The following is a 13,398-nucleotide window of genomic DNA, read 5'->3' on the forward strand; positions in this document are numbered from 1 at the left end:
TTTTTAATAAAAAAATATATTATTAATAAAACATTTACAGCTTAAGATCACTCGCGTTACCGCATTACTTATATTGCTAATTGCATAGCTTAGTAGGCCCAGACTTTATTTTTTATTTTGTCGGTTCTATTCTAGACATCTCTAAGTATACAAAACTTAGCCGAGATATGTGCTAATAAAACATTTAAAAATATTTAATAAAATATTTTAAGGGCATAGAAAGAAAGGAGCTTTGCTAGTTCTACGCCGTAGAGCTATTGAGGATGTCGTAGCATGCCGTAGAGGCGTAGAGCCTACAACTAAGACCGGATTTACGGTCAAGAGGTCCTGAAAATGTAACCCATATCTTTGAAAATGGGACTCATATTCCTCTTCCCCTTCAATGTCGTAGATCAAACCATTCTTATTTGCCATCTCTGAGATGACTCCGGCCTCTTGACCATGGAGTTATTGTATTCTACTAAGACCCTCAAACCATAGATAATACCTATATACCTATTTATATATATACCTATATATGTGTATCTAGATATGAACATTTACTTAAGAGTTGATAAGGTAAGGTGTGGTAATCCGCATGTCATCTAATTTGCGGACTACGGCATAACCCTTCTCAATCTGAATGGAAATCAGTCGTGAACCAATGATTAGTGAGAAGTTTGTCACTGAGTTTGATGAAAGCAGATAACAGATATTGAGTAGATAAACGGTAATAAATGAAGTTCTTTTATAAAATGTTACAATTTATTATAAAAAATTAGCTGACACCTTGACTTGAACCACGTAGTCGACGCTTGGAACCGTGGAGTGGTGACTTTTAGAGTGCTGAAGAACAGGTTTCAAACAAACATCCTCATGGTACGGTATTCTAGAGAATATCACATTTGTTCAAACTCTTCCGTATATAGATACAGATAGATAAAAGTTCAAATTAGTAGTATTATACGATTTAATGACATTAAAAGTATAGTAATAGTAGCTTTTGGTTAATCAAATTCGAACGTTGTTTATGTGTATATTGAACTGTTACAACCGCTAATTTTCACGAATAGCGCCCACGATAAAATATAATTTAAATGTGCCATATAAAATCAAATTTACATGTAGATACCGAGCTTAACTTTTGGTCGACCCTCGGTCCAATTAAAACATGGAATGCATAATATTATGTACTTAAATATAAATTTGTTAATTACTAATTTTGTGACATAAATAAAATGACATAGAAAAAAGTAATTTGATAATAAAAATGCAGGTGATTTTCTGCTTCTTTCATTATCTAATGCTGTTGGTAATGTAGGTATATTTGCTGCTTCCCAACCTCGAATGGTCCACGTAAATTCTAATTAGAAAATGCCATTCAAGTAACAATAACGGTAAGAAATTTTAATTTACTCGTAAGCCGGTAAGGCGGAACGAAATTTCCTCATTGCCACCCGGCGCGCGGAAATTCCGCCGGGCTTATAATAAACTTAAGTTATAATATAATAAGTAGAGTCTTTGAACGAATGCTGATGCACCTGAGAGCTAGATAAAAGAGACAACATTTTTAATCATATTTTTCCAAAGTAGTCGGGTCAACAAATGCTTCAAGACGGACATTTAAGAGGAATCTTAAAGAAAATTCATTCGTAAAAATTTTTCCTCAAAGTACTTTTACTACTAAAGTCGTGTTGATACATATTGATTGTCTTAACTCGTTGGAGTTCATCATCATCATTATAATCAACCCATATTTGGCTCACTGCTGAGCTCGAGTCTACTCTCAGAATGAGAGGGGTTAGGCCAATAGTCCACCACGCTGGCCCAACGCGGATTGGCAGACTTCACACACGCAGAGAAGTTATAAAATCCTCTGGATTGCAGGTTTCCTCACGATTTTTTTCCTTCACCGTTTGAGACACGTGATATTTAATTTCTTAAAATGTACATAACTTAAAACTTGGAGGTGCATACTCCGGATCGGATTCCAATCCACACCCTCCGAAATCGGAGGCAGAAGTCATATCCACTAGGCTATCACGGCTCTCAATGTTATGTTTATACTATTAGTAGCCTCGCCGTATTATCCTTGTAGTTCCCACTCCCTAAACGTTAACTAAAGCGGGGATAAATGAAGCCTATATTCATCAAAAGCAATGTAGGATTCTAATTGTAAAATAATTTTTCATATCAGTCCAGTAGTTTCAGGGCTTATTCAATGCAAACAAACAAGCAATCAAAACTTATGAAGAGAAAGTCTGGCATTTCGTTTTGCCAGTTTATCTATATATTGCTTATTTAACAGGTTAAGGTTTTAGTGAATTAACTAAGCTAAGTAACATCTTTTTCCATTCAAAGTATTATCGTATCGTTATCTGACATACTGTTGAAACAAAAAGCTATACAACATCTCAAAACAGAAGCAATTTTACAACATTACAAAAACAGCGTTTGACCCTGTTACAGAAAGAATAAAGGTAAAAAAACGTGTACTATATTTCCAAGTAGCATAAATGGGTACTCGGATGCGGTTTTATTCCTAAACGAAATGTATTTTACAACATTTTGAAGGCAGCGAGATCAAGTGGTGTATTTCCACAGGCGGCGAGCATGGCTTCAGCTGCCAGCGAGGGCCGCAAGATATTACAGAGTCAAGAGAGCGGCCGTTCAATAAGCCACCCTATGGCTTTGAGGAAAAGGTTGAAAGCCCCGCGCACTCCGAGGCCTGCCCGCCGTCTCCCCCAGGTATAAACTTCTTGACACATATATTTCTGCACTGACATGTGGCAATTGCCGCCAATATAAGCTAGAGTAAGTGCTACTTGGACGTCTACACCACAATTAGGGTGTAGGAAGTTGGTAGCAAGTTGAAATCACTGAGGACGGACTTTACAACTTTTTCATATATAACATTTCAGTTCATTCGAACTGTTATTTTTGTAATTCTTACCTTATCTATCGATTGTAATCAATCATGGATGCTTATTGGACATGGAATTGATGTAATTAGAAAACCAATGCAACGAATTTTATTGATTTCCTAGCTTCAAGCTTAACAAAGTCCATCTTGGGTGCAGGAACGAAATATTTATTCATGACTATACTGTTGAAACTTTGTGTATGGCTATTGATGACGAGTATAATGATGGTGAGGAGTTTGTCATCTTATAGACTTCATGTGATATATGACGTCCGACAACATAGCTTCTTGAAAATTGTACAACAAGGTTATCACTTGATTTGAAAATCATTAGGTTGTAATTTTATTATTTTACCAGGTTGGTAGTTGACAAAACTTTTAACGCAAGAGTTGGTTTTTGATGAACAAAAATTTTAATTTTGTTTCTGGGCCCGAAGACTGTAAGTATAGTTATTTAAAAGATAGTTATTATTTTCAAATATGTATCTAACAAAGTATTTTTTATTTTGGACAGGCCTTAATAGTAGGAGTACGTAAATGCGGGACACGTGCTCTGTTGGAAATGCTGTACCTCCATCCGATGGTCCAGAAAGCGTCAGGCGAGGTCCACTTCTTTGACCGCGACGAGAACTATGCCCTCGGATTGGAGTGGTATCGAAGCAAAATGCCCCTTTCATTCAAAGGGCAAATAACTATAGAGAAAAGCCCCAGCTACTTCGTTACCCCCGAGGTAAGTAACAAACAATGTGACGTATGTGCGAAGGCTATTGACTTTGTAAATTGACTTATGCGACTCGGATATGTATGGGATTTTTCTGAAACATTTTTTTTTGGCTATTTGTTTATATACTTCAGTAATAATTGCGGGCAAACGAGTAATAAACATTTTACAGATGCCTGGATATTTCTTTGTACGTACTTTCTTTTGCTTTTACTTTGCATATACGTTTTATTACTTACTTTTATATAATAATTACATCTTAAAAACCATATCAAACTACGTATTGGAGAAAGGAGAAAATATTTCAGATAAAAATCGAGGAATACTAAGGTAGAGCCGTGGTCCCACCCAATAAATACCTACCATGTACCTGTGTTTGGCATAACCACAGTAGGTATACAGTAGGTGCGACCACGGCAGCGGCTCTGCAGTGACCATTTTTGTATCTAGGGGCATTTCTCGCTTTCTATTTCTTCTGATATCTGCGTTTCCTTTTCTGTCACTTATAATAATCTTCAACCTTCAGGACATGATAGGTCTAGCCCACCTCGAATTTTATTATCGATGATCTGTTATTATATTATGCAACATACATCATACTCGTAAGTTCCAAAGGTTGAATGTACAATAAATATTTGATATGCGTAATTAAATAATGTTATTTTTTAAATAAAATTAATACAATATAGTTCCATAAAGTTCTTGTTATAATACCCTTGTGTCAAATATTTAACATTTCTACAACACACAATAAAAATCTTTCTTGAAAAATCTTGCCTAATTAGGATAATGAAATAGGTATTTCGTTTTGCAAAGCTTGTAGTCCATTATTATGAATAATTCAGTGGAACCTTGAAAATGGATTAGCAAATGTAATTCCCCAAGAATATTTTAATAACAAGAACATGACAGTGTTTCACGGGCAATTAGCTGAATCTACAACGTAAAATTAAAAGTGAAGCTACTTGGAAAATTATTTTCCTCTCATTTATAAGGACTTGAAAGAATATTATTAGTGCTGTATTTCACTTCCTGTAAAAATGAAGTAGCCGGAGATAGGAAAGAATGGCATACCATCCTAAAGACAAGGATTAGAGATGGAGGTGGTCACGACCCTCACACATGAGGAATACGACTCACGGAGGAAAAATGAAATAGGTAGGTACATATTTAAAGACTTAACTATTGTAGACTATATTTTTAGACTATACTATTTTAGTATAATATTATAGTAGGTATAGTAGATATATTTTTATTAGTTACCGGTTATTTTTTACAGTGAAGTGTTAAAGTAATCACAAATATTTGTTAACGTTGTATATGTATCGTAACATTTTTAAATTTATACAAAAATAAAAATTATTTATGTAAACGTTGTTCCATGTTCTTTATTTTATTTAAACAAGTCTTAGTATAGTTATGCTTATTAATTCAAGAGTAACTTCTTCAGTAACTATACAAATAAATTTTAATATATTTTAATGGGTACAGTACCCAATACAAGCACTCATTCAAATAAGCGCTTACAAGCTCTTTTGAATTGGGTTTTGAAATAAATTTATAAAATAAATATATTCTAGTATCTATGAATTCGCTGTTTCTCAAAGCTCTCCATTTTCCTCATTTGGTAAAAGCCTTTGTTAAATTACTCCAAGCTCTTATAATGGGATACAAAGCTCTTTAGAAACTCTGCTAAAACGGCTGAAATTTTAAATATTAAACTTTACAGAATTCACTCTTTTTACTCTATTGAGCACTAGCCTACTAGATGGAACTAAAGTTTCCGAAAATCTGAAGTACCTACAGTACCTACCTACTTACATGTAAATTATGTATACTTATAACAAAACTGTAACAGGTCAAATTCTGTATTTTGAACAATATTGAAATGGTTTTTTGGAGGGCATTATTTTATAATCGATACTGAAGCCAAAATATTTATTTTTATCTGTCTGTCTATTTAATAATTCAAATGAAACTTGGCACGACTTGAGAGAGTAATACGAAAAAGTTATTGTCACGAAAGTAAAATCAGAAGGGGGTAAAATATAGGTTGAAATTCTGTGAAGAAAGTCCTTCATTTTTCAAGTTACATTTGTGAAAATTGGTACTACCAGAAAATATTCAAAACAATGTAGTTCAAAATTTTTTTAATTACCATATTACGGTAAAAAGAGAGAGTACGAAACAGTCCGGAGAATTCTCAGGTATTCGCGAAATCGCAATGAGGCGAGATTGACGCATGTAGGTTTATAGGTTAGTGTGGATGGATTATTAAATATTGATTTTAATTTTAGGTGCCAGAGAGAGTCCGCGCAATGAACTCCTCAGTCAGACTCCTCCTCATAGTCCGAGAGCCAGTGACTCGCGCGATATCCGACTACACTCAGCTACGTAGTCGAGCGACGCCGTCGGCCCCAGCGGTATCGCTAGTCGGGCACCCACTGCCTGATGCTGCGAAACCATTCGAACATCTCGCGTTAGCGCCGGATGGTTCCATCAATATCGCCTATAGGTAACATTTATAACAATGTTTATTTTACTTTATACGACTCCTATGCCCATGGCTGTTCGGACTGTAGTGATATTATTCTTTAAGGTTTTGTTGTAGCTCGACTATTTAACACGACACGACGATGCAGAGCGAGCATGTCCTCTGGGCTATCATGGCTCTTAAAGTTATCACTTGAATATATTTTTACGGCTTGAATAAATTGTCGCAGGCCAATTGCCATATCTCTGTACCACGCGTACTTCCACCGCTGGCTGGAGGTGTTTCCCCGGGAACAGATCCTGGTGGTCAACGGTGACCAGCTGATAGAAGATCCGGTGCCGCAGTTGCGAAGAATCGAGAAGTTTCTAGGACTTGAGCATAAAATTGGTAAGCACCTCTATAGATGGAGTAAATATTATTTGATGAAACTTGAAATTGAAATAATTGCATTTCTAAGCTATTCAGATTACATGAAAAGATTTGTTGAACAGATTTTTCACAAAAATATCTTTATACATAAACGGTCATATTTATAAACATGGATTCTGAATAATACCTCAATTTTTTCAAACTGAAGTGAAGTCACAGAAAACATATGCACAAAGAAGTGATTAGGTCCTTTGAAGACAATCTTGTTCTATTTTTATAACAAAGGGCCATACAGTTGAGATTCTTTATGTTTAAAAGGGAAGAAGTTCAAAAACTACCAACCCATTTTAAAACAAAAAATATTATCTCGTACAATGAGCAAGGTTCTTAATAATTTCAATAAATATTCGACCCCAGTGAAACCGTAGATATCTATCTAGTTTCTTCCTTTGTTTTGGTTATTTATTTTAATATTTTAACTTTAGTATTTCGTTTAGTAAAAAGAAAATTACCAACAACACCCAGACCGCTTGACATCGTTCCCGTTACAACAAAATTACATTTTAAGCCGACCTGAAGCAATTACAGTTCTACTTTTTTACAATGCCGTTTTTAACGACAGGAAGAAAAAACTTCTACTTCAACGAAACTAAAGGATTCTACTGCTTGCGTAACGACACCACGGACAAGTGTTTGCGGGAAACAAAAGGGCGCAAGCACCCTCGAGTAGACCCCGCAGTCGTCACTAAATTAAGGAAGTTTTTTGTACAGCACAACCAACGGTTCTACGATCTAATCGGAGAAGATCTCGGCTGGCCCGAGGATTGAGTTAACAGAATCTGACTAGTTGACAGACTAATCCATCAACTGATCTGCTGAAAATGCAATCTTATGTGATCAAATACATATCAAAGTAAATGATACATATCAAAAAAAATTATCGTAGTGAATAAGATTTTTAAAAATGTTTATGTATACATTTTAGCGTATTCTAGCTTAAGGTAATTATTTAAGAGATTTACTAATTATTTATTTACATAAAGACGAGTGATTATTATTAATATTGTAGACGAATAATTTTAATGATTCGATGAAAAGAATTTCACGTTAGCCAATAATTTTGTTATAATGTTTGTTTAATTATTCTGATAAATTCAGTTTTAAATTACGGGCAGTGCGTAAGAAAGGGAACAAAATGTAAAAATTAAATTGACAAAATGATTTAAAAATTTAATTCAACGGTTTTTTTTCTAGTATTATACAGACTAAATAGAATAAAATGACAGGCGACGTACTGATTTGATAAACCGACCCACTGAAACCCTGAGCAATATATTTTTTATATATAACTAAGTATTGTGTGCTATCCTTATACAAAGTTGGTTAGATATACAGATATGAATTTTAATATTTGTGATCGTTTTGTTTTTAAGAAACCATTAATTTTAGTGAATTTAAGAAAATAATTTTTAAGTAACCCTTAAATATACCTAGCCGTGGATGAATGGTGTACATTACATTATTAGCTTTCTCTTTTTAGATGTAATTTTCGGTCGTGCGATGTGTCTTAATGTGTTTTATGTTCTTAGTGTTAGTGGATGTGATTTTTTCAAATCTTAGGAGAGATTTTTCATATTGTCCAGATTCGAGAGTGCTAATTTTAACGTAGTGATAATGTTGTTGAAATGTCTTCTTTAGAAATGAGCAGTTAGAACTAATACGAAACGAAATCTGTGTGTCTATATATATGTCTATACTATTTCCCTTTATCCTATTTGAAAACTTCTTTAATGTGTGTGGGTTTCACGCTGTAGCATGTTTTGAAATTTTGAATATAAACACGCTGATTTTATTAAACATTTTTAAAAATTAAACATTCGACGCGGGTTTTAGAAGTATTTCTATTTAAGTGTAACGTCCAAGACTGAAGAGTTAGTTGAATAAGTCTAAGTGATACCTATTTAGCATAAAATGTCCATAGGTAAGACGCGAGATGGAAGAAAAGAGTCACAACCTAACCAAATACCGGTGGGTTAGGGTCAAAGTACACTTGATGACATTTTGTCGCGATTTTTAAATCAAATAAATCTAAAGAATATAGAAATATCTTTCAACGTGATATTTGTATAGTTTTCAGTTACACGAATAATAAATAAATTCGTAATATGTATTACTTCAAGATTGTTTGAGGTGTACAAAATAGTTCACTGTAACTACCTACTTAGAAATTACTAGGATAGATATCCATAATACCTAAAACATATTGTATTTAATTTCAAAAATTAAGTATAGGCCCAAGGAACACAATTTATTTCAATGTTTGAGTGTTACCAGAGTAAAGACTGTGGTGTTACATAACAGGAGTGTCTTATTACAGAAATAAAGGGATTTTCTTGAACTTTAAAATGTTACTGACCTTAAGAAAGTGTAATTTAAAAGTGTTATAAATCTCACTTGTCTGAGGAAGTTTTGACGGCCTCCTTAGTGCACTGGTTTGCGCGATGGATTTGCAATACGGGGGCCCTGGGTTCGATTCCTAGCTTGGTTTTCTTAATTCATCTGTTAGGTGGGAGGCTTCGGCCGTGGCTAGTTACCATACTTTAAGATAATTTGTTCGTTTCTTGTGTAAGTAAAATAATAAATTTCTTTTACAAGTATTTTTTCTAACTAGTACATCGCTCGTAATAATCATAAATTGAGCATAAAAAATAAATGTCAATATCTTTTAAATGTCGATCCCAAATTCGTCTGGATGTTGCTATAAAACACCACAATCGAAAGTAGTCCGTTAGGTAATATGAATGAATCAATGTGTGTATTGGCCCTAACCCGAGTACAGAAGGCACTCACTAAACGCTTTAGCGGGTAAAATTTTCAGTAGGAATTTTGCTTCCTAAATCCCGTTTTCACGATCAACGAATATTTATATGTTTTGTAATTCCGAATTTTGTGAACGTACCTTAAGAGCACGCATAATACGATACAAATGTGATTACATGATAGGTAACCTAAGATATCATAGTAGTATCTAACCTCGAGAAAACGCTGCGTTTTGATGGTTACTGCTGAAGTTGAAGCTTTACCAAACTATTCAGGCTTTACCAACAATATTTTCAGCATGCGAGACGTGAGAAAATATTTTCTATTAAATATGTAAAATGTCTTTCCTCATAGAATATGACGAGTTGTAGAAGTTCGTTAGCGAAAAATATAAATTACATATAAAATGGAGGTCGGTCAAAAGTATTGAATATAAAAAAACATTTATTTCAATTCAATTAAGCTTTACAAGCACTTTTGAAACATCAGGTTATATCATTATTTATTGGTAAAAATAAAAGTCGTAAATAAAATGAAATTGAATGAAAATACACTTTAATGTACACCACAAAGAAACATACAATACAAAAAATTAATAAACAAAAATGCACAATAGGCGACTTTATCACTAAAAAGCGATCTCTTCCAGGTAACCTAACGAAGAAACTAATAATAAAAATTATAAAGATATAGGCTAGGGTGTACAGAAGTAATATACAAAAGGAAATAAAATTCACGCATAACAAAAGAAAATAGTACCTAATTAGTATTATTAAATACTACTACTAAAAATATCAACATATATAATATACAATAAGAGTCGTATTGTTCTAACAAAGATGCTTTGATTGTAACTCATCCAAATGGGGGATTTGGCGCTAATTGTTTAAAATTTTGAACATTAAAATAATATCCATGACGTATAAGCTCAACTTCAGCAAGTAGCCTCCAACAAGAATATCAAGCATATCAATTTTTAATATTTACAATTAAGTTATAAATTATAGTTAGAACTCTAGTTTATATTAATTGATTATGAAACACGGCTAAAACTCACGTGATATTACGTCGGAGTATGCCCGACTAGTTTCAACCCCTCTCCGCGCGCGCAATGCGTGCAGCAGCGCGTCGCGCAGCCGCTTCGCAGTTTGGATCGTGCCGCGATGCAAGAACCAGCTCATGACTAAGGGCCCCGTATGGGTTCGAAACTAGTCGGGCATACTCCGACGTAATATCACGTGAGTTTTAGCCGTGTTTCATAATCAATTAATATGAATAACACTCACGATAGTTTAAATTCTAAAACTCTAGTTTATTTAGTTGTATCTTTTAAACTAAGTCTTTATTGGTTTAGATCTAATTAGTTGATAGATAATTTTAATCACTGTTAAATGTTGTGCACATTCATAAGTAGTTTTATCTAATTAGGGCAATAATTTTTATATTTAAATGATTTAGATACATGACAACAAAAATGTATATTTTCTCTAAATTTGTTACGTTTAATAATCCATCGAGAGGATTTTAATATGTTTGATTGTAGGTGTCTGTGGTGGTTTGATGCGATATGAGTGATTTTAGTAGAAGATTCCAATTAGAATCAATCAGCACCCATCTGTTTATTGGTTGAAAAGTGTTTTGAATAAAGTCAGGTATAGTCTGGTATATAAGGCTTAATGATATTTTTATTTCTCCAAACACAACGTACTATTCTTATAGTTTACATGTATTATCATTTTTGCAGATAGCATGCATTAATATAACAAAATTTTAATTAGGAACAAGTTTTTAATAATGTACATAAGTTAATATTCAAAGTTATTTACAGAGTAAGTTGGCTTAAAAAATCCTTATCAAACTATCATAATAGTTAGTAATGGTTAGGTAGTAACAGTTAGGTCATGTTTTATAGAAAATCAGTAAAAATCGCAATATATTTTTTAACATACTAAAGGAGATGGTCCAAAATTGTATGGAGCCCAGGATTGTACCCTGGCGGAAATAAAACTAACCAAGAAATGCAACATGGTAATAATGGCGGATTGATGACGTTTTCAATGCAGTAGTCGATTTGACGTTTGCTGTCAACTGTCATTTCGTAGTTGCTTTATGGGCGCCATCTTGATATAACTCAAAGTATAGTTAGATTTATTCACTTATTTAGATTTTAATTAAATCCTTGTATTTTTTAAATTTTAATGATTCGGGGTACAAGAGCGGATCTGAGATGGACCATCTCCTTTAAGATAAAACACTTTTAATACAATTAACATATAGGTGAAGGTTGTTCCTAATGCGGATAGCCCTTTCATTCTGCACTAGATCTTTTATAATATATTGTTATTGATAGTTTCCTACATCATATTTTACGTCATGTTCAAGTTTGAACGTATAGCCCCATTCACACGGCAGACCAGTTTTGCAGGACCGGCTTTTAACTGTCTCTTGCAAAACTGGACGCTGTATTAAATTGGCAGTTCAGTTTTGCAGGATCCAGTAAAAAACCATTTCTCCGCTTAAAAACAGAGTCCAGCAAAAAAACGCACGCAGGAAGCCGCGTGAACACTGCTGTTGAAATATATGTGTAATTAAACGGGATCCCGCTTTTAACTGGACTACGGATCCAGTTTCTAGTGACAAAACCGAATGGCACAGTTCGACCGGATCGGTTATTAGCAGGATCCCGCATGCGGGATGCTTCTATGAACGCTAGCATATAAACAGATTCGCCATCAAATGGGATTCTGCAGAAAACGGGGTCCTGTCCTGGTCCTGGGCTGTCGTGTGAAAGGGGCGTTATAGAACAAGAATTCGCTTGCGTACTGCCGACAGCAGGCTAAGTAAATATAATAAATAGTCAATGTGTTATCGCTTATATAGTCCTCTATCGCATCTTACCTATGATGGAACACCACCCTAAATCTCTCTTTGTTGAAGTATAGATATAATTTATTATTATTATCACCATGTATTTATTCTATAGTTTCGTTACCTATGCACTAAAAAAATTTTTAACAAAGTGTTTATTACTTGAATCTTCATGTTACATTTCCTTGTAAATATCTTCAGAAATTTCTTTCTATAAGTTAATTGTACTTGTCTTCAATAAAATAAATAAGAAATCGGTTTTTTATTTAATCCTGTTATAACATTTACCAATCGTTGAAGATCGAACCCGAAGACTTTCAGGTTAAACTTCGGCGCCTTAACCCTAGAAATATTGGGACTTTGTTACAGACGAACGGTCTCAAAGATACTGTCATTTATTACATACTACGAGTATATAAAGAATTAAAGGTTGTGGAACCAATTTTGAAAATTCTCTTACCACTAGAAAGCTACGTTATTTGTGAGTGTTCCGTTTTTACACGGGACTGGAAACTACATAGGTTAAACCTCGTGGCTAGTCACACTAATATTATAAAGCCAAAAGTTTGTGCATGTGTGTGTGTATGCGTGTGTGAGCTGTAAGTATGATTGTTCATTTATTGCATTTCATCCAAATCGCTTCAGTAGCTGCGGCGCTCCTTTACGCTGCAGCTACTGAACCGATTTGGATGAAATTTAGAATGGAAGTAGGTTTTATTCTAGATTAACACATAGGCTACTTTTCATCCCGGAAAATACATGATTTCTGCGGGATTTGTGAAAAACCGAATTCCACGCGAACGATGTCGCGGGCGTTCGCTAGTAATGTATAAAGTACAATAGTCACAGTATACCTACAGTATATAAACAATCGCGTTGCTAAAGTTTGGTACGTACAAGTACGTCTACATTTAATCTGCCCATCAACGAAATTAAATTGAAATCCTCTGTGAACGTTGGGCCTCTGACGATTATTTCTAAAACACCACGAAACGACCGAATTGCTGCGCTATTCTGTGTGAATTAATCGTGTCATGTAGCATTCATTGAATACCCATTTAATTTACGTTCTCGTATAAATGTAAAGGTTCTTATTGTTTCCATATTTTTTTCCTGTACAGCTTTTCATTGTACGTCATCATCATCATCAACCCATATTCAGCTCACTGCTGAGCTCGAGTCTTCTCTCAGAATGAGAGGGGTTAGGCCAATAGTCCACCACGC

General features: G+C 34.2%; 1 protein-coding gene across 1 annotated transcript in view; it reads left to right on the forward strand.

Annotated features, from left to right (window-relative positions):
• The window catches only part of LOC112047583 (heparan sulfate glucosamine 3-O-sulfotransferase 1), a 59,774-nt gene extending 47,346 nt beyond the window's left edge, over nucleotides 1–12,428 (forward strand). The window contains exons 5-9 of the mRNA XM_024084723.2: nucleotides 2,584–2,727; nucleotides 3,417–3,632; nucleotides 5,921–6,138; nucleotides 6,347–6,504; nucleotides 7,109–12,428. Of these exons, the coding sequence (XP_023940491.1) occupies nucleotides 2,584–2,727; nucleotides 3,417–3,632; nucleotides 5,921–6,138; nucleotides 6,347–6,504; nucleotides 7,109–7,314 (942 nt within the window). The 3' untranslated portion in view covers nucleotides 7,315–12,428. The remainder of the gene's footprint in view (nucleotides 1–2,583; nucleotides 2,728–3,416; nucleotides 3,633–5,920; nucleotides 6,139–6,346; nucleotides 6,505–7,108) is intronic.
• Nucleotides 12,429–13,398: the final 970 nt, after the last annotated feature.

This window comes from Bicyclus anynana, chromosome 5 (genome assembly GCF_947172395.1).
Source record: "Bicyclus anynana chromosome 5, ilBicAnyn1.1, whole genome shotgun sequence".
Lineage (NCBI taxonomy): Eukaryota > Metazoa > Arthropoda > Insecta > Lepidoptera > Nymphalidae > Bicyclus > Bicyclus anynana.